Source organism: Poecilia mexicana, unplaced genomic scaffold, assembly GCF_051168715.1.
Source record: "Poecilia mexicana isolate PSO_F unplaced genomic scaffold, ASM5116871v1 scaffold_9, whole genome shotgun sequence".
Lineage (NCBI taxonomy): Eukaryota > Metazoa > Chordata > Actinopteri > Cyprinodontiformes > Poeciliidae > Poecilia > Poecilia mexicana.
The window spans coordinates 16,817,419-16,837,222 of record NW_028263378.1 but is presented as its reverse complement, the minus strand read 5'-3'; the positions used below and the strand labels follow the sequence as shown (position 1 = coordinate 16,837,222).

The following is a 19,804-nucleotide window of genomic DNA, read 5'->3' as shown; positions in this document are numbered from 1 at the left end:
ACATTGAACAAGATCTTCAAACGCCGTACAACAGCATAGCAACAACCCATATTACTCAATAATCTAATATTTAATCAGATCATGGAATCCCCCAGTAGCCCCTATGCCAGTCCGCCGATGCTTCTGGGACATTTTGATTTATTTAATTGTGGAACCGGGTTTGACTTTTGCTTCGGTTCAAATTATTGGTACAGTATTTTCGCTGATGTTTATGTGATATTTTGTGAGCTCCCACTGCTATTGGGTCGAATCTTTCTTTACCAGTTCAGGTTCTGCAGTAATTTATATTCACAGCCGCTCACCTCCAACCCAGGTCAGCAGCGGTGCAAACTGCCTGGTACTGACATTAAGGTGAAGCAGAGAGCGAGCCATTTCTGTGATTGGGAGAGAGGAGGGTTTGTTCCCGCTCTTGCGAAGACAAATACGAAAAATAAGTAGAAACAGTCTTTCTAACATCAACATCAGACCTACGTTTTTATTCACAAACAAGTGTATGTTGAAAAACTATATTCTTGCCCATAATTTTATAGTTAGAGGGCGCACATCCGCCCCCTCCTGCTGGGCCCGGTGTCTCAACAACATGAAGGCAGAGGCACTGAGAATCGTGTCATTATTAGGCCAAGAAAAGCCAGACTAATTTATTTTGCAAAATTATTATATTTAGCTAAATATTATTGTTGAGGCACATAAGCAGGCCTCCTGACATACAAATTAAAGAAAGAAAAAAAAACAAGCAAACTCAAAAAGGGGAATAGGAGCATCAAAGATAAAAGGGGAAGGGGCTCAATCCCTCTCCACCCCCCCTCCTTTCTTCTGGACGTACCTGCTTAACACTTTCACCCATCAAACAGCGAAGAAGAAGAAAGAGTTCCCTCCATTAGCGGATTGCTGCACCAGACTCAAAGCTTTATTTCAATAAAAATTAGGGAAATTGCTCATCTTCAAGCTGGTCAATGTGGCAACCAGAATGGTGCTAAAGTAAGTAACCATTAAGTTTTAAAAGTGAGACCTAAATTTGTTAGGACACCAACTGAAAAGTTACGCTTTAGTTTGGGTGGGCTTCTAAATTAGCTTTAGCTAGCTTAGCAGAAAAAGTAAAGGTAAGTGCTAGTAAAATTGCAATCTATAGACATACAAAATGAAATAGCATGTTATATACATTTAAGTTGAGCCCAAATAAATAAGCTAACTCTTTGATGCAAGGAGGGAAACGGGTTTTTCAACAGGTTTGGTCTGTTTGACACAGTGCAGTGTGAAAGTTAACCGCACCATCTGAAAATGTAACAAATGTTGCAACTTTCATCCTCTGTCTAACCGAGTTTATCAGGCTATCAGGTGTACTAAAACACAGTGGAGTTCTAGTGCAAGGCGTACATGCTAATGTTGCCGCGTCACAGGTACACCGGTGAGGGCATGGATGAGATGGAGTTCACCGAGGCGGAGAGCAACATGAACGACCTGGTGTCTGAGTACCAGCAGTACCAGGATGCTACTGCCGAGGAGGAGGGAGAGTTTGAAGAGGAGGGAGAAGAAGACATGGCCTAAGCAGCTAATATGGCGGCTTTGCTCCTGGGCAACACTGTTAGATTTCAGCGTTTCTTTCTTTATTCAAAGTGTCAAATAAACAACTCTTAAGGTGTGATAAATGTCACCAGTTTTGCTTGTTGTACAAATGTTTTAGGATGTTTTTCAGGTTTTGAGAAAACATGTTAAATATTACATTGGATTTTTTTTTTTCTGGAACATAAATGTAATTCTGACCTGTTGCATTTTGAATGTTTTGTACATTGAAGCTTTCATTTTTGTTTTTATGTGGTCGCTCATTTTTTTTCATTGGGACTGTTATGAGTGTTTTCCTGAATGTTGTAACTCCTCCAGTCCTACCTCCACATTGACCACTCACAATACATTTCTGTAAAGCTGTTTGTTATTTTTCTCTGTAACCCTGACAAGTTGGTACAGAACCCGTCTAGCGACATGGGAGAAGAAAAAGCAACTATATATAATATCTTGTGGGAACAACTTCATTATAAGATGGTATGGCCAAGAGTGATTTAATTCCCATGTCCATCTTTGAACTTTGTAATTTTCAGTCTGTGATGTATTTAGGATGGTTTCATTGATAGCACTACATTAATAACTTCATGGTATGTTCATAGAGTTTTAGATAAAGGTTAAGCTGTGGATTAGTGATTTTGTCAGTTGAATGCATATAAATAAAAACTTTAGCAATTCGAGAGGATTTTAATGCTTTCATGTTGAAAATGAAGGAAATAAATCAGGATGTTACAGAGCCAGTGTATAAAGGGCGACATCTGCTGGCCAAATGGCAGCATTGTATTTATCGGAGGGAACTTTTGAGCCCTATGGAATTAAAGTCCAGCGCATGCGCAGTAACAATAATAAAACTATCCATCCACTCATTCATACATACCTCCTTGCCCCTTACTGGGGTCAGGGTAAGTGCTAGTGCCAATCTCTCCAGCGGAAATTCCGGGAGAGGGCGTGGTAGAACCTGGACAGGTTGTGAGGTTACACATAGACAGACAGGACAAACAACCATGCACACACACTCACACCTAGGGACAATTTAGAGAAACCAATTAACCTGACAGTCATGTTTTTGGACTGTGGGAGGAAGCCGGAGTACCCGGAGAGAACCCACGCATGCACAGGGAGAACATGCAAACTCCATGCAGAAAGACCCCGGGCCAGGAATCGAACCCAGAACCTTCTTGCTGCAAGGCAGCAGTGCTACAAACTGCGCCACTGTGCAGCCCGATAAGAAAACTAAACTGATAGAATATTTTCAGATCCATCACATGTACAACAGCTGAAGTTGGTGATGATTTGCAGAACTCTGGATCCTGAGGAGGAAATGAAGTTCTGGTCCACCTTTCTGCACCAGAAGTAGAACAACAGAAAGTTCATGATTTCCATTGAAATGAAATCTAAGCCAAACATTTAATTTGAGTTATCTCTGCATAAGTTAATCAAAAATAAAGAAAAAACTTGTTTGAGAAAACTTTATTGTATATTTTTAATAAGTAATTTATGGATAGACATATATTATTTAAAGACGAATTAAGAGCCCCAGAATCTATGGACAACATTTGGGAAATCTTATGACAGGTTATCACTTTAATTCATGAAGATAAACAGAAATGACATAGTTTAAGTGTGAAATGGCTTGGTTACAGCAGAGGTGTTGTCTGTTATTGTGCAATAGCCAGCCCCACCTTAATCTTCCCAGTTCTCATGGACTGACTATTGACTAGCTCTCCAACTAATGGGTCGGGAAAGTCTTTAGATCCTGGGGCCTTTACTCCATAGAGAGTCTAGGAGACGTTCTGTGTAAGCTGGCGGCGGGAAGACTCGTCTAGCCTCTGACTGCCTCCGATCCAAAAGTTATCACCCTTTTCAATTATCAAGGCAATTAACTGAGTAGCTCTCGGAGTCACATAACCTCAGTGATCACTTTTGTTAACGGCAGCTCTCTCCCTTTAATAACGAGCACTTGGTACAGGCTAGATACATTTTTAGTGGTTCGGTTTGAACTCCAGGGTAATTATTTATTTATCGCCAAAGAAACCTACAGTTCCACCATTTTCCTGGAACCATGTACATAGATTTGACCATAATTCAGAAGCAACACTAATAATTCCTGACTCAGAATTAATTTCAATGTCCACAATTGTCAACAAAATGTAATTTATATTTTATTAGTAGCTTGAGCAGGGTTAAGTGACAACAGCTTCATTCAAAAGGATTACCAATTACAATTAACAATTTTAGATATCCTGTCACTAGATTCTCTAAAAGGCTTTGGGGAGCAGTTGGACTCATATCCAGTGGATGTAGTGTCCCTTGGCAACAGAGATTTTGAAGTTCTTGGTCAGAATCTTGTCTTGATGAGAAGAAAATCCCCTTTAAATGGAACAAAGCAGATCTAGGCCTTTTTATCCTTTAGACTCTTTGATCTCAGTCAATCAGTGACCTTTGTCCATTCATCAAGTCCGTTGCAGCAGTGTTGGGGTCTCTGGGCAGAGGACAGCAGTCAAATCAAGGATCCCAGATCTATGGGTAAACGGGTCTTGTCACCTTCAAATGGTGCAGAGCCTTAGCCTGTCCGTGGATTCCAGGGCACCGTACTCTGCTGTTGGTTCTTTTGTATCATGTTAGCTCTACTCCGACACCAGGAACAAAGAACCCTTTGCTTCCCCTTTTTAGAGTTTATATGTCTTTTGTTTACATGTGTGTGTATGTGGATGGTGCAGATGGTATACATGACAACTCAACCGTTCATGTGGGTGGATCCTATGTGACCACTTAGCCTTTGGAAAACACTTAACATTTCACCCACTCCCACTTCTCTTTACTTAGTCCGCTCAGCCGCGAACATCTGTTTACACTTCTCCCTTCTGACTTCCCCTAAATCCACCGCTTCCCCAGTTACTATCTCACCTGGCCTCGCTGCACACCTGACCTCGCTGCACACCTGGCCTCGCTGCAACAGCATGTCTCACCCAAAGCCTCCTCTATTGATCTATTATTTCCATTCCATTATCTTCAACCCAGGATCTTTCAGGACAGTTTCATTCAATAAAATCATTTCACAGGTATAATAACTCTCATTTGAAGTTCAATGTAATCAAGTTTGGGCTGCACAGTGGTGCAGTTGGTAGAGCTGTTGCCTTGCAGCAAGAAGGTTCTGGGTTCAAGTCCTGGTCTTTCTGCATAGAGTTTGCATGTTCTCCCTGTGCATGTGTGGGTTTCCTCCCAGGTTTGGTTTGTGATTCCTGTTGGGATCACAAACCTCCAGGCAGTTTTATTAACAAGCCCACTAAAAAAGTTTATAGAGCACAAAAAGAGAAAATGGAAATAAAAGAAGTGTGGGACATACAAGTGTTTCTAATAAGATATTTGTACAACTCTTTTTATGTTCCACATGATTTACTTCTCTATAAAAATGTGACTACCTGACAGATCACTTTGCAAATTTCATTAAAATTCCTTATGTTTTTATATTTTTCATTGTTATGCAGGTAAAAAATAAAAATCTGAAAATTATGTGAGCTGTTTTCAGTAATAAGGTTTTGTGTTTGTGTTGGAACAGAAATGAAAGGAGCCGTCCCAAGGTATAATTCTAAGTAACTTTTCTCAAAAAACAAATACAGTGAAGCATTTATTATTTTGAATCACATTTTTCTGTGTGCTACACACCCACATATATATATGAATAAATAAGAGCAAAATACCGTCCCCAGTAAACAAGGTACAGAACCAGATTCAGTTAGCACAGTTATTCTTATATTTCACACAATTAAGGTGCATGGAAAGAAAATGTAGGATGAACTGATTTTCTTTGACAGGAAATATATATAAAGGTTTATATATAGCAAATATAATATTAAATTTTATCTGATATATCAGCTCAAACTTATTTAGCTAATATGGAAATATGACAAGTAGAAAGTAATGAGGTTACCTGTAGCATCTTTCCTGTTTCTTATTTCTGCAGTGTCAAAGTGCAATGAAGAACAGAGTGACGGGTCAGGCTCCTTGCGGTATATATCCTCTCTCTGCATGTCTGATGGATGGGTGTGTCGACTTTTATTTTCTAACACAGAGCCCATAATTAACATCATGAAATGTCACTCACGGTAGACAGAGCTCCTTAAATAATGTCATTGCAACAAGAAAGCATGTAATTAATGCGTAAAGTCAGAGGTCTGCTCTTAAATGAACGCATGCAAACACAGACACATATTCTGCTAATAAGTATCAGTTCTGACTTAATCAATCAAGGATGTGCATCTGATTGGGTAATAAGGTAAACAGGAGAAAGAACCTGCAACAGTTTCAATCTTATCTTGAAAGAAAGAAAATATGATGTCAGTGTCTTCACCCTGCTGTCCCTTCAAAAAGTAATCATCTCCTTTAAGCTTTTCTATATTTTGCCACATTACAACCACAAACATTGGAGTATTTTAATAGACTGGAATAAAGTGGTGCATATAAGTATAAGGAAAAGGATACGTGTTTTCTGCCTTTAAAACAAAAACGAAAACTAAAACAAATAAAAACCCAACAGGTGTGTCCTGCATTTCACTTTACTCTGATACCCCTAAACTAAATCAGTTCAATAAGACATGCTTTTAGTTAACAGAGTCCTCCTGAGTTTAATTTGATCACATTAGAAATCCAGGCGAAAGGTCGGGGAGAAAGCAAGAGAATATTAGGTTGCCACTATAAGGAATTTGGGACGTTTGTGAAATTATCTTCTTGACTTCATGAACGCATGAATAAACGATACGAGTAATAAAAACCAAGCCTTTCCACACAAATGCCAAAGAATAAAATAACATCTTTGAACATTTAGCAATCAACAATTTTGATTGTTTAAGACAAGTTGCTTCTGACAGCTCTTGTGTATTTTTGTTGTCGTCTTCTGTCACCGTGCTGCCGCTAGCTCGCCACCAGGGGGCTCCCTCAGCTCTCCTGCCGCTCCACCTTGCGGGTGTGTCAGCACACACCTGCAGATCATCTGATCAGTTCCAGGAGTATAAAAGGAGCCTCCTGCCAACACTTGCACGCCAGAGTGTTGACCCTTGTGGTAACTGAGAGCCATTAGAAAGCCTTGTGTTGTGACACGTTCTTGTTCTAACCTCACGTCTCCTCGTCTCAGGTTTGATCGAGCCCGGAAACCGGATCAAGTCCGGGACCAGTCGAGCCCGCTAGCAGGGATCTGGATCTCCTCGCCCTGGGTGTCCTGACGCAGCGAGCATCACCAAGTCGGCTTCCCTCTCCCTCTGGCTCCCCGAGCAGACATTCTTCGGACCCCGTAAGCCCAGCACGTTATTCCCGGCCTCGTATACTCACCTCTCCGGATCTGTCCTTTCAGAGCCCAACCCCGACGCTTCTGACCTGCCTCCTGTTTATGGTTTCTCCAACTCGTACCACATTATTTCGTTTGTAAATAAAACCCCCTAATCTTCAGTCTTCCTGAGTGTTTTGCTGCATGTGGGTTCGGAACATTCCTATAACCATGACAATTTTCTTGCTTTGCATTGTAGCATATTAGCAGCAGCATTTTCATATACGCCGCATCAGGTTGAGAAGGCAGGACTGTATTTAATAGTGTGTTCCTTTCATGTATCCACTGCGCTTTCCTGTTCTCGACTTCAATGGGCATAAAAGGGCTTTAATCTGCTCGCTGCAGCCAGCAGCAGCTCATATGTCCTGCACTCTGTTGTTCTTGAAGAGATAAGCCCTGATGTGGACAGAATTTGAATGAAAACTTCAAATGTGAATGCTTGCAGAGATAACAGGATTATAGTTGTTTGAAAGTCTAATAGAAATATCCAAAGTTTAATACCGCTCTGTTTCCAACATATTGTTTTAACAGATAAACAGTCTTAAGAGTTTGTGTATGTTTATCTGAAAACTTAAAGGAATAAAAGAAACCAGATGGAGACAGTTAGGCGTTATAATCACTTTATGCACATTTTGCAGAAACCATGTCAGGGAGGACACAACAATCATCACATAAGTCTCTGAATAAAGCATTTAAAATAACACTTGTGACTAAAACATAATATATGTCCTGATAAATATCTGAACAGTCTTTAGAGTAAAAACTTCTTATGGAGAGGCACAATATTGTTACCACCTTTACAGTTTTTGCACACATGTTCAACTTAAGGCAAAACAGTCCAACGAGAGTCAAAGGACATTATTAGGAAACTTGTTTTTTTATATATATATATATGAATATCATCTGAAAAATTAGATTAGAAATGAATTAGAAACATTTTCACACTATCACCAGAGAGGATTCCTGCTTTTAAAGTGAGACAATGGTATGATTTCATATTTTTCTGCTTTCTGTGTTGCTCAGTTACATTTTGTGGGATTTAACGGAGAACTACACCTTTCTTTTTTTTTAGGATAAATTCAGCAACAGTCCTTCCTAATAAATTATTATACTTCAGAGCCAGATCATAAAATACAGCGATGTGGTAAAAACTGTAAATACCTGTCAACCTGTTTTGGGCTTTGTTGTATTGAACCTAAAAGTAAATACAACATTTGGCCCCGGAGGTGATCAAATCTAATGCCCTTTGTTGGAAAGTAATGCCATCAAACAAGTAAATAGTGGAGGAAATGCTTCTTAATTAAATAAATAAACTAATATAATTACAATCTAAACGTTACTCTCCTTGGCAAACTGTAATATGGGTGCATGACAAGGAATTAAATCTTCAGTAATATCTTACAAATTTGATACATACAGAGTGGTATGTTTTTGAACATTGGATTCTAGTCTTAATTATCATGGCTTACAGCTAAAAAAAACAAAAAAAAATCCAAACATCTGCTTCTCATAAAATTAAAATGTCACACAAGTTCAATTACAGTATGAGTGTTAACATAGAAATATTATGTTATGACACACACAGCAGTGGCAAAGATGGTTAACTTGACAAGTGTTCAGCAAACAGTACTCGACTCTTTCCACAAGGAGAAAATGCCACACAAATGGGTTTATAAAGAAGCTGGCTGGTAATAAAGTCCTGTATATGTCCATGGAAAGTTAAGAGAAAGGATAAACTGCAGTAGTGAGAGTTGCACTGATCAAAGCTTCAAGAGCCACCACGCACAGCCAGCAGCTGAGACATAGACTCTGGAGGTCTGTTGATCAGAGACATTTTCATTTGGAAATCAAGCTCTCAGATTATGTGCCTTTCTACTCTTTCAGAATCTAAGTGACTTGAAGTTTGGTGGGAAGTTTCCACAGCCAGTAATAGTTTGAAGAAACATGTCATCTGTAGATGTTGGTGCACTGACGCCTATAGGCAACACAGCAATTTACCAGGACATTTTAGAGAACTTCATGCTTCAATTTGCAGCTGCTAAGGCAGCCTGGGTGTCCATAACATCGTAGCAGGGCCACATTCTGATCTCCTCTCTGCGTTGATGTAACAGTTTATCCAAAGGGACTAAGTATTGAGAGCATGTTTAGTACAGTTTATGGGCATACTTTCTTGGTAAGCCAGAATTAATGGAGTAAAATCATTTTGTGGTTCTATGTTATATTCAAATTTCCTGAGAAACTCATTTTGGGGTTTTCATTATTTCCAAGCCATCATCCTCAAATAAAAAAGAAACAAACACTTAAAATATCTCACTCTCCGTGTAATGAATGTATTTATGAACTAACTTTTTTATTTCTGAAATAAGGTAACTTTTCAATATTGTCTAATTATTCTTGTTGAGATGCACCTGCATTAATATTAAAACAGACCACAGAGCATACAACAAACTAGTATCACACGAGAAAATAGCCATATTACAGAGCTGTGGACTGTGTGGGTGATGCAGGTAAAGATATAGCTATTGCTATCTTAGATCCTCAAATGTAGCAGCATTCAACTTTCCACCAGTCTGCTGTGAAAAAGCCATCCGACGTGTTCAACGTCACCACCAGGAGAACAGTCATGACGACAGGTCACGTTGGGGTTCAATCACAAATTACTTGAAACTGTGGTTTAATTAAAGAGAAGTTCACAAGCACACAGAGGTGTTCGTGTCTTTCTGCGACACGGCGGCCATGTTGAGGCTGTCTGCATGGACGTCTGGGATGGTCCTCTCCGGTCTCAGACACACAGCCAGCCTCTGTGGGAAATGAGTCGACAACCAGAGGTTTTAAAAGAGGCTAGTAAACTAAACACACGAGAAATGGTTTTATTGTTTTGGGTTTTTCCCTTTTAATCCACAAACCTGTTTAAGAGAGCCAGGGGTCCACACCAGCTTGTAGACCATGTACATGGGGATCCACATGAAGGAGGAGAAGCCGATGACGTAGCCGACAGTGATGCTCCAGTCTGGATACTTGTAGTCGAACAGCGTGAGGGGAGGCGCTTTCAACAGAGAGCTCACTATGATGTACTGAGTGGGGTGGAGAGAAATTACACTTCAGTGTTGGAAATTTCATGCTCAAAAGTTTTCAATCGTGCCGATGAGTTTTGTTTTTAGTGGTTTCCCCAAACTATCTTGAAGGCCTGCATGCATTTTTTGTTTCTTTGCGAAAAGCTAATGCTTGTTCAGATCGAATAGAAAGTCAATGTTTAAGTCCTACCATGGATTCTCAATGAAATTTAGCTGTGTACTTACATCCATCACATGAATATTCTTCGATCTGAACTCTTCCGGTGTGACTCTTACTGTAAATGTAGGGTCATTGTGTTGCTGTTACAGCTTTTTTTTTCTCAGGATTGCCCTGTATTTAGTACCATTCATATTCCCATCAGCTTTAACCAGCTTTCCTGTTCACACTAAGGCAAGGTGATGATGATGATGATGATGATGATGATGATGATGATGACGATGATGATGATGATGATGATGATGATGATGATGATGATACAATGTGTCTCCATGAGAACGGTGTGATCATGGAGACATTTTGCTTGTAAGTTGGATTGGGTGTCATCTGACCTGCTATAAACATTTCTACAAAAGTTTGTTTCACTTTTTATCCCAGATCTGAAAGTTATATTCATGCCTCACTTTTCAGGTTTGTGCTAGTATAACATTTTGAAAGCTATGGATCCTTTCCCCTCCGCTTTGACTTTATCTCTCACTTTATGCTGGTCTTGTATGTATAATCACAGTAAATCCCACTGAGGATTGTGGTTGCAAAAGGACAAAATGTTAAAAGAGTTAAAAGCGTATAAACATTTTTGCCATTCGTTGCAAATGTTATTCTTTAAAGTAAACTAAATATGTAAATAAAAGAACGACGGATGCAAACAAAAAAGGAGACGTATCAATCTGAGAGTAGAAAATGAAGGCTGACATTTGTTTTAATGTGGGAAAAGAGGAGTGAGGAGATTAAACTAGAGGAGAGTTTATTTAAAGGCTGCTGGTCCAGGGAGTATTTGATGCTACAAAAGCTTTTACTCATATCTTATCTACTGTATCATATCTCTGGATCTCCTCAGTGGATGATGCTTATTTACCATTTCTTCCCTTCAAAATAAATACACATTAATGTGTTCTCATTGTGCCAGTCCCAGGTATATGCTACTGTTATAAAAAAATAGTTTTTATCTTCTTCTCTTACCGCCAGAAACGCAGGACTTATAGCAACCCAGCACACTCTCCAGAACAATCCTGGGGCTTGGCCGAGCATCGCCTGAACATCGTTGCTAAATCTTTTAATCCCTGAAACCAGAAATGACACACAATGTAATTCTTACAGACAGTTATCAAGAAAAACACACAGAAAAAGAGAAAATGTCAAAGCGTCTATGTTTGTACCATAGAACCAGGAAACTGCAATAGCTTCAAGGAAACCCACAGCAATGATGGAGCATCCTACTCCAAACTCCTCCAGCAGCTTCACCACATAGGCGCCACCCTATATGTTCATGTCAAAGTTGTGAGTTATATCAACAATTTTATCTTCTGGAAGTGCCCCGATTTTAAAACGGCAGAGAGCTGGAACTGTCATGTTGAGTAATGAGATGACAAAATGTGTTCAGAGGAAAACTTACATTTGTGAGCGTGCTCAGAGAACCCAGGAAACAGACGACCACCAAGCACAGGACAAAAAGCTCACGTCTGTGAGAGAAATAATCTGGGTACTCATCCAGCACAGCGGTGATGATTGCCTCTAGCCCTCCAAACTAAAACACACGCAAACATTTCTATTAGAAAATTCATAAATTATAGTGACCGCCAATAATCAATCATCTCTTGGACTTTTTAATTGGGATTTTAATTGGGAGATGGCAGAAAAATGGTACACGGTTTTAAAATTGGGCATCTGAAAAAGTGTGACAGTAAGTTGAATTGAGGCCCCATCCCTCTGTTATCCATAAAATCTAGAGCAACCATTTGCATTCAGCAATGGCCTGTTTAGAAAGTAGAGTACTGTTGTGTTTACTCTCAGTACTTTTGTTGCACAAATGGCCGTTTGTGTATTAACAACATTATGAAACCGTCCAGATTTCATACCGTGCTGTCGAGTCCCAGTGTGATCATCATCACAAAAAAAATTATAGCAAAGAAAGTGGACCCCATCATGTTTGCAATTGCTTCTGGGTATGTGATGAAGAGTAGACTTGGCCCTGAAATAAAACATAATAACAACAGGAGCAAGGCACAGGTTAGTACATGTTGAATCAGCTGATTTGATTTTAACTTCTGCATTTTCTGACCTTTGTCTTTGGCCACATCCTCGACCTCGACCTTCCTCATCTCTGCCATGTAGCCCAGCACCGTGAAGATTACAAAGCCTGACACAAAGCTGGTCAGGCAGTTCACCAAACTGGTCACAATGGCGTCACTGTTGGAGGAAGAGCACAACTCAAACGCACAGTCGTTATTGCAAGTGCTTAAAAGTTAAAATAAAACTAGAAAAAATAAACAAAACAAATGTTTCAACGTTATTTAAAGACATGCACAATTAATCATTTAAATGTAAAACTAAGTAATTTAGTTTGTCACTTGTTACTCTTGGATCCTTACATCTGATTGGTTAACCTGCGCAGATTGGCCCCGCCTACTGACGTCATCTGGGCTTTAGATTAAATAAATTCATGAGGTGGTGCTGCGTTTGATCACAGAATCAAACGCAGAATCAAACGCAGCACCATGTAGCTAAAAATACTACATGGTAAATAACAGTAACAAACATTATTGTAATGTTTTTTCTTTTTCTTATTTTAATTCTGTATCCTCAAATATCAAAATATTAAAAATAAATTTTTTACTGAATTGTGGCACTTCTGGAGCTCAACACTAAAAGCAAAAATCCTGCATATCTGTCCTGTCAAAAAAAAAAAAAAGGAAGAAGAAGAAAAGCTAAAGGTCTGTTTGTTATTATTGTGGAAACAGACCTAAATCAATTATAATGCAAATGATTACCTCTCTGAGAAGAGATGGATTATACTTTTAAATTAATAGCTTCCAGAGGATGTTACCCTCCGCTGCAGCATCTGGTTTAATTCATGGTAGTTATATTCCTTTACTTTGCTGCATTGGGTTTATCTGGACAGCACACACACACACACACACACACACACACACACACACACGCACGCACGCACGCACGCACGCACGCACACACACACACACACACACACACACACACACACTTGGTTTTCATAGGGTCATATGTTAAATTTCACACACTGTTACTCTGTGTGGATGACCTTTAAGTGTTTCAGATAGAGCGCAGCTGATGCATGATGTGCATCGGTTCTAACTTTGTATGGAGACTACCTGCTTTTTTTCCAGCGGTAAAACACAGACTCGTGTGACTCAGAGGGTTAATGGTCATTGGATTTTGAGGAAGCGTACCGATAGCAGTTATTTGTAAAAGGGTTGTAGCTGGAAAGAGCCAAGAGAACGCCGAACCCGGGACCCAGAGAGAAGAAGATCTGAGCAGCAGCGTCCACCCACACCTGGAAAACAGACGCAGACACTTTTCAACCCTTCCTTGAGTCTGCAGTCTGGGATGCTGCAGGCTTTCATGTGTTAACCATGAAAAGTCATTCGTTACTTCCTGGCCTTTTAGTGACTTAACGTCGTTAAAGTTCCTATTTCTCTACATTGTGGTCTTGGTCACTCAATGTAATTCTGTCAAACTGAAAGATGTGCCTGTCAGAGGAAGGCCGAGCTGCTGCACAGCTGCATGCATGGAGATCTGAAGAGCATTCGGCGGTAAAAAGGGGAGAACAGCGTCGGATATCCGTAAGCGAGGGAGAAAAAGGGGGGAGGGCTTTGTTAGTGGGTAGAAAATCTAAAGTAATTATGCATCTTATTATTCTGCTCTGTGGTTTATTTATGCATCTCATTTCATCTCATCCATATTCGCTTCCAAACAAAGCGATCGCACAGGTTTGGTGAAACACAGCAGCGAGCTGGATGAAGAAGAGGACTTTTTTTTATATATAGATGTAGGAGATATAGACAGGCAGATTGTCAAGAGGCTGGTATCTATCCTGGCGCCATTTTCAACAAATATGTTTAATAACCCTCCAACAAACTTAAAGCTGTTCATTTTGTAAATTTGCTTTACTTTGAAAAACACACAGAATAGTTTAGGCTAGTAAATGTTCAGTTTTTCTGCAAGTTCTTCTGTTACTCACTGGTTGAGTGCATGCCAAGGTTTTATACAAGCTGTAAATGAGAAAGTGTTCTTTGTCTGCTCGATTAAATAAAGCTTAAATAACCACTAACATTTAACAGGTTTTTCTCTTATTATACAGGAATCCTGCCCCCAAAATAGAGTTTTAAAAATAATCAAGAATAAATCAACAGATAATCTCATATGTGTTTTTTTTTTTTTAATTTTAAGTCTACACATTAAATAAATTAGCACAGGAGAAAATATACATATATTTTACAATTACAGCAGGGTTTTAAGCTGATGATATGGGTGAATAATAATTCTAACATATGAGAAATATGGGTTAAGCTGGGTGTTTAGCTTTGGATAACGTACACTGGTCTCCAGCAGCTTGTCCCACTGTGGTTTCAGATAAAACACCACACCTCTCCAGGCTCCTGGCAGAGTTGCACCTCGAATCAGCAGGATGAAAAGCACAATGTAAGGCAAGGTGGCGGTGACCCACACAACCTGACGGTGAGCAGAGAAAATGGCAGAGAGTGAGGAACAGAGAGATGTGAAAGTCTTTATTTTAGCAACTCAAAAAGTGAAACTGAGTATTAGCGTTCGCAGAAACACAGAAACAGGAGAAAAAAGGATGTACTCAATAGTTGATGGTTTGCAGTATCAGTGCAGCATGGCTGCATGCTGTCGACCTCTGTGGGGTTTCATATCAGTTAAATCAAGCACAGAAACACACAGGTCACTGACGCAGGTTTTGATACTTTTGGCAGTGTGGGCAGATGCCAATTCCAGTTGGACATTTTTTTTTTTTATCGGTCTTCATAAAGCTTGTCTGGAGAAGGAAACATGAACTGTGAGCTTCTGGAGCGACACCAGAAGATGACATGGTACACTAAACCATCACCGAATGTGGAAACTTGGGTTCTGTGTCTCTCCACTCCTCCAACAGACTCCTGGGTCTTAATCTCTAGGCAAAATGAAAAGTTTACTCTTCAGATGAAGTCCTCTTTCATCTAAAGAGGACTTTGGACCACTCCTTGTTCTAATTAGCCCAAGACATTTCTCACACCGTCTCTGCTTGTAATTGATGTCCCAGATTTGTCTATGTGAGGTGAAGCTTGAAGCTCTGACTTCGCTTTGGGGACCGCTCTAAAATGTTAGGAGGGTTTTGCTTCACAATCTTCTCACAGCAGAGGTTATCCATGCTGCAAATGCACATTTTCTTCTGCCGTTTTGTTTCCTTCCACAAAACTTTCCATTTATATGCTTGAATACTGTCAATTGTTTTGATTGGCATTCATAGCCACAATAAAGGCCTAATCATCAAAATGAAAAGAAATAAATACTCTGCAATGAATCTATGTAAGATGGGATTAATAAAGTATATTTGTTCATTCATTCCTACCTTCCCTGAGGTTCGCACACCCTTCCAGAGGCTGAAGTAAACTATAGTGAAGATAAGAAAGAGGCAGAGCATCAGCTGCCAGCGAACACCCCCGACATCCCTCAGTCCTGATGACTTGTGGATTTCAAGAACGTTCCTCCTGTTGAGAGAAAACTCGCGTCTCATCAGGCTGTCAGCAAACAAGACAAGAAGGGCTTGTGGATAAAAATAACCATCTGGCAACATTTGTGAGAACTGTTACAGTAAAAGCTATTTATGCTCGCATATGTGGTTTCTGTTACTCACACTTACATGCACTTACGTGTAAAATTCCTCTGCCGGAGACCTGGAGGAATTTGTCCAAGTCACATTGTCCACGCCAAAGTAGTTGGTGCAGTCGGGGGTGTTCCAGACGTTATCGCAGTTTGTCCAGGGGAGGATGCTGGAGAAGGAGGAGTAGAAGTAGAACAGGGCCCAGGCGATGATGGTGTTGTAGTAGAAGGACACGTACAGAGCAATGACACAGATGGCATATCCTATTCCTGAAAGACCAAGTTACACATCACAAAGTGTTCCCACTTCTAGCTTTTGCTTTGTAAATAAAAATGCAGTGATTAATTATGGGAAAGGTTCAATCAAAGGGACTTTTTTTTTTTTTTTTTTTTTTGTCTTATCTGAATACCTGCGTTAAATCAGCCTTACCTTTGAAAATGGGACAGATGTGTTTCCATATGGATATGGCTCCGGTTCGGTGGAACTGCCCGAGAGCCAGCTCCATGTAAAACAGCGGCACGCCACCAAAGATCGCCATCAAAATGTAGGGGATGAGGAAAGCACCTGAACGCATGCATAAGAGAAGATGCTTTAATGTCTCAGCTGAAAACAACAAATATATTTTCACACATGACTTCAAAATTAATCAAAAACTGATGCAACCACAGAGGAGCCACAGGAAGAAATGAAGAAAGACAAAAAGAAACAAAGAGAGAAAGAAAGACAACATCTGAAAGAAAGAAATGTCACATCACTAATTACCTTGGTTGAAATTAATTGTTGATGCAAACATTTAAAAATAAAATAAAATAAATAAATATTTTATTTATTTATTTATAAAGCTATAGTAATAGCTTTACTATTTACAATTTGGTTGCCTAAAATGATAGTTCTAAATTGACCCTTGTATACAAAATGAATAAGTGTATCAAGTTTATTTTATACAATTTTGTTCAAATTATATATTTATCTTGAAATATAAATATTTCAAGAGATGAGCCAGTAACACAGACAGAATTAAAAAAAAGAAATGAACTCGAAATGTAAAAAACAGAATGTTTGTTTGTTTGTTTGTTTGTTTAAATACCTTTAATTTTTATTACTTTTCCATTTTAGATACGCCTGCTTTGGCACCATGGACAGTTCCTGCTAGTTTTTTCTGAGTAGTTTTACATTATTTAATCTATTGGTTAAATTTTTTTTTATTATTATTATTATTATTATTATTATTATTATTATTATTATTATTATTATTATTATTATTATTATTATTATTACATGTTAAACAAGTAACTGACTTTACAAAAGTAGCTTTAATAACCTGGAAGGTAAATTACATCTTAAATCTCTTACCGCCACCGTTTTGATAGCAAATGTAAGGAAATCTCCACACGTTGCCCAAATCCACCGCGAATCCGATGACAGACAGGAGAAAGTCCATCTTCTTGCTCCATTTGTCCCTGGAGTCCGTCTGGGTGATAGCCGGCACCGCCGCGGCGTTGTTGGCGCTGTAGCCGGAGTTCGGAGAGCCGTGCTGGGGCAGAGTGCCGGCCATGACCGCAGAGTCCTGTTCGGGGCAGCGGACTGTGAAAAGTTAGAGAGAGGAGCCGCTCCAGAGGAGAGGAGGACGCTGCTCCTCAATCAGATCACAAGGGCCGAGTGGGAGGAGTTGGTGGAGCTGCGGAGGAGACGTGGAGGTACCTGTTGGTGGAGAAAAATGAAACGCTTTCCTTTCTGATAGAGCGTCTAGGTCAAGTTGATCAGTTCTCCACACTGGTGTTGTTGTGAATGTTTTGAGCTGATTTTCATAATTACAGTATCCTTCAAAAGTAAAGGGAAATTATACATGGTTTTTAATTTTTTTTTCCAAATGTTTTATGCAGGTAAAAACATTGAAAGTATGCTTTGGATTTAGTCTCCCTTGTTCAGCTTATCCTTAAGATGTGTCGTTTTCATTTTGTCTTCTTTGCAAAATAGCCCAAAGTCAGAAAAAAAGAAAATTGGTTGGAGAGCATCTGCAAACATCAATTTTGAAATAAAAATAATAATTGTATTTGATCTAAACCCATTCATTTTAACTCTGGTTGGATATTAGGGCTGTTGGTCGAAGGTGAACCTGCGGTCTCAAATGTTTTGCAGCTTTTAACCAGTATTTTTTTTTTGTTGTTGTTAAGGATTGTCCTGGATTAACATCCATCCTCCTTCCCATAAACTCTAATCAATTTCCCCGACTCGGTTGAAGAAAACTGTCCCCACAGCATAATGCTGCCACCACTATGTGATACTGTGAGGAAGGTGTGCAATGTTAATTTTTGATGTTTTACATGTAGGTCAATATTGTTTTGACCAGAGCACTTTTTGTGCTTTGTCTCTGCAAACAGGACTTCATGCGGCTTTCATAAAGACCCACCTGAGGTGTGAATCTCTGCAGCTCCTCCAGAGTCAGTATGCAGCCTCTGACCATCCTATCAAATTAGGTGAATGACCATTCTTTCTTAAGTTTGAATTTATTGCTTGAATTTTGGATTTTAACGGATGGCTTGGACAGAAAAAAAAAAACAATCCGTTAAATATTTTTACAAAAAAACGCCTATTTCTTGACTTTTTGACTTAACTTTAAGCTGCCCCTCAACAAAGCAAAAAGGTCAAACTAAACAACAAATTTGAAAAAAGATAGAAAGTGAAACAAATGGGATATGTTAAAATTTTTAGGGAAACAAGTCCAGTGAAAAATGATGATCAAGTTTAAAGTAAGTGAACTGATGATTGCTCTTTAAAATATCTCGCCATCCTGATGTTTATGTGGTTTGGTGAAAACACCACAATCAAATCCCAGCAGTTCAGCTGTGAGTAGACTAAAAGACTACTGACTGGACACTGTGGGAGCAGCAATCTTGTGTGAGCAGGAAGTAACAGAGAAAATGGATATGACCCAGTATGAGATAGGAGCAGAAGCATCCAGTTTTTTCGGGAAGTTGTCACTTAAAAGGCCAAATGGCAGCCAAACTGTCTGGACCGGTGTCACGTGACTGAAGATGTCTGCCACCTGAGTCAGGAAATGATGAAATGATGGTTTGCTTTTCACTAATTTTAATACAAAGATACTTTTAGATTCCTGTCTGGCTGTGTAGGATAGGTAAACAAACAACCGAGAAAACAAAAACGGCACAGGCTGCGGAGCCAAAATGCAAGGGTCCCTGAGGGCCAACAGCATCACAACATTTTAGCTCTACAGCTTGTATCACTGGCCTTCTGAAGCACACCGCCTTGTCGGTGTGTGCTGGCATACACGGCCAGGAGAACATCAGATTGACAGCAGCTTGTATCACATGCCCTGCTGCCTGTTGGAGCCCGTCGACTCTAATCACACACGGACAGGTGAACGTTGGCCCTGCCCACCGCACTGCTCCCTGACAGGTTGGACTGCTGGACTTTTATAAGTGTGGTGAGGTAATCTGAAATGCATCTAAAATGTCACACTGAGGTAACAATGTAGTTTTCCTCTGTTCTGTTTAATGGAGTTCAGACTTCCCTCTGTTTGCGCAGTCAGTCCTTCTTTTTCCTTTACTTCTAATTGCATTTCAGAAATTCATTTTACATTTTTTTTCTTCATTACAGAAGATTTCTGAGTGCATGAGTTTGTTTCAACCCCGCAGCTTCTTTCTGCAAATCAACAATGTGCTGCTCTTGCGAAACCTCCCCATCAGTGTATGCCAAAAAAAAAGTGTCAAATTCAGTTAAAAATGCACCTCATAAGTGCCGTAGTGTCAGAAAATGGAGGCTGGAGGGACAGGACAGAAAAGGGTTTGGAAGTGAATGCTCCAGGAGGCGTAAACACTGAAAGTCAACGACTGCAGTGAAACCTGCTAGGTTTCCTCGGGTAGAAAACTCTTTTTCACTAATTTGAATGATCTATTATGACCTACTAGAGGCTTAAGAAGACATGCATAAAAGAATCAGACGCACCGATCTGAAAGTACCTTCTGTGTTATAATAGCTCC

General features: G+C 39.6%; 1 protein-coding gene across 1 annotated transcript; it reads right to left on the bottom strand.

The window, feature by feature from the left end:
- Window positions 1-7,480: 7,480 nt before the first annotated feature.
- Window positions 7,481-17,770, bottom strand: slc6a4b (solute carrier family 6 member 4b). Its single transcript, XM_088008880.1, has 12 exons — window positions 17,157-17,770; window positions 16,233-16,367; window positions 15,853-16,072; window positions 15,552-15,690; window positions 14,519-14,653; window positions 13,372-13,475; window positions 12,025-12,355; window positions 11,562-11,693; window positions 11,326-11,425; window positions 11,129-11,229; window positions 9,784-9,951; window positions 7,481-9,678 (listed from the first exon to the last, which is right to left on the bottom strand). Exons 1-12 carry the CDS (start codon window positions 17,356-17,358, stop codon window positions 9,568-9,570), a joined length of 1,878 nt encoding a protein of 625 aa, XP_087865006.1. The 5' UTR covers window positions 17,359-17,770; the 3' UTR covers window positions 7,481-9,567.
- Window positions 17,771-19,804: the final 2,034 nt, after the last annotated feature.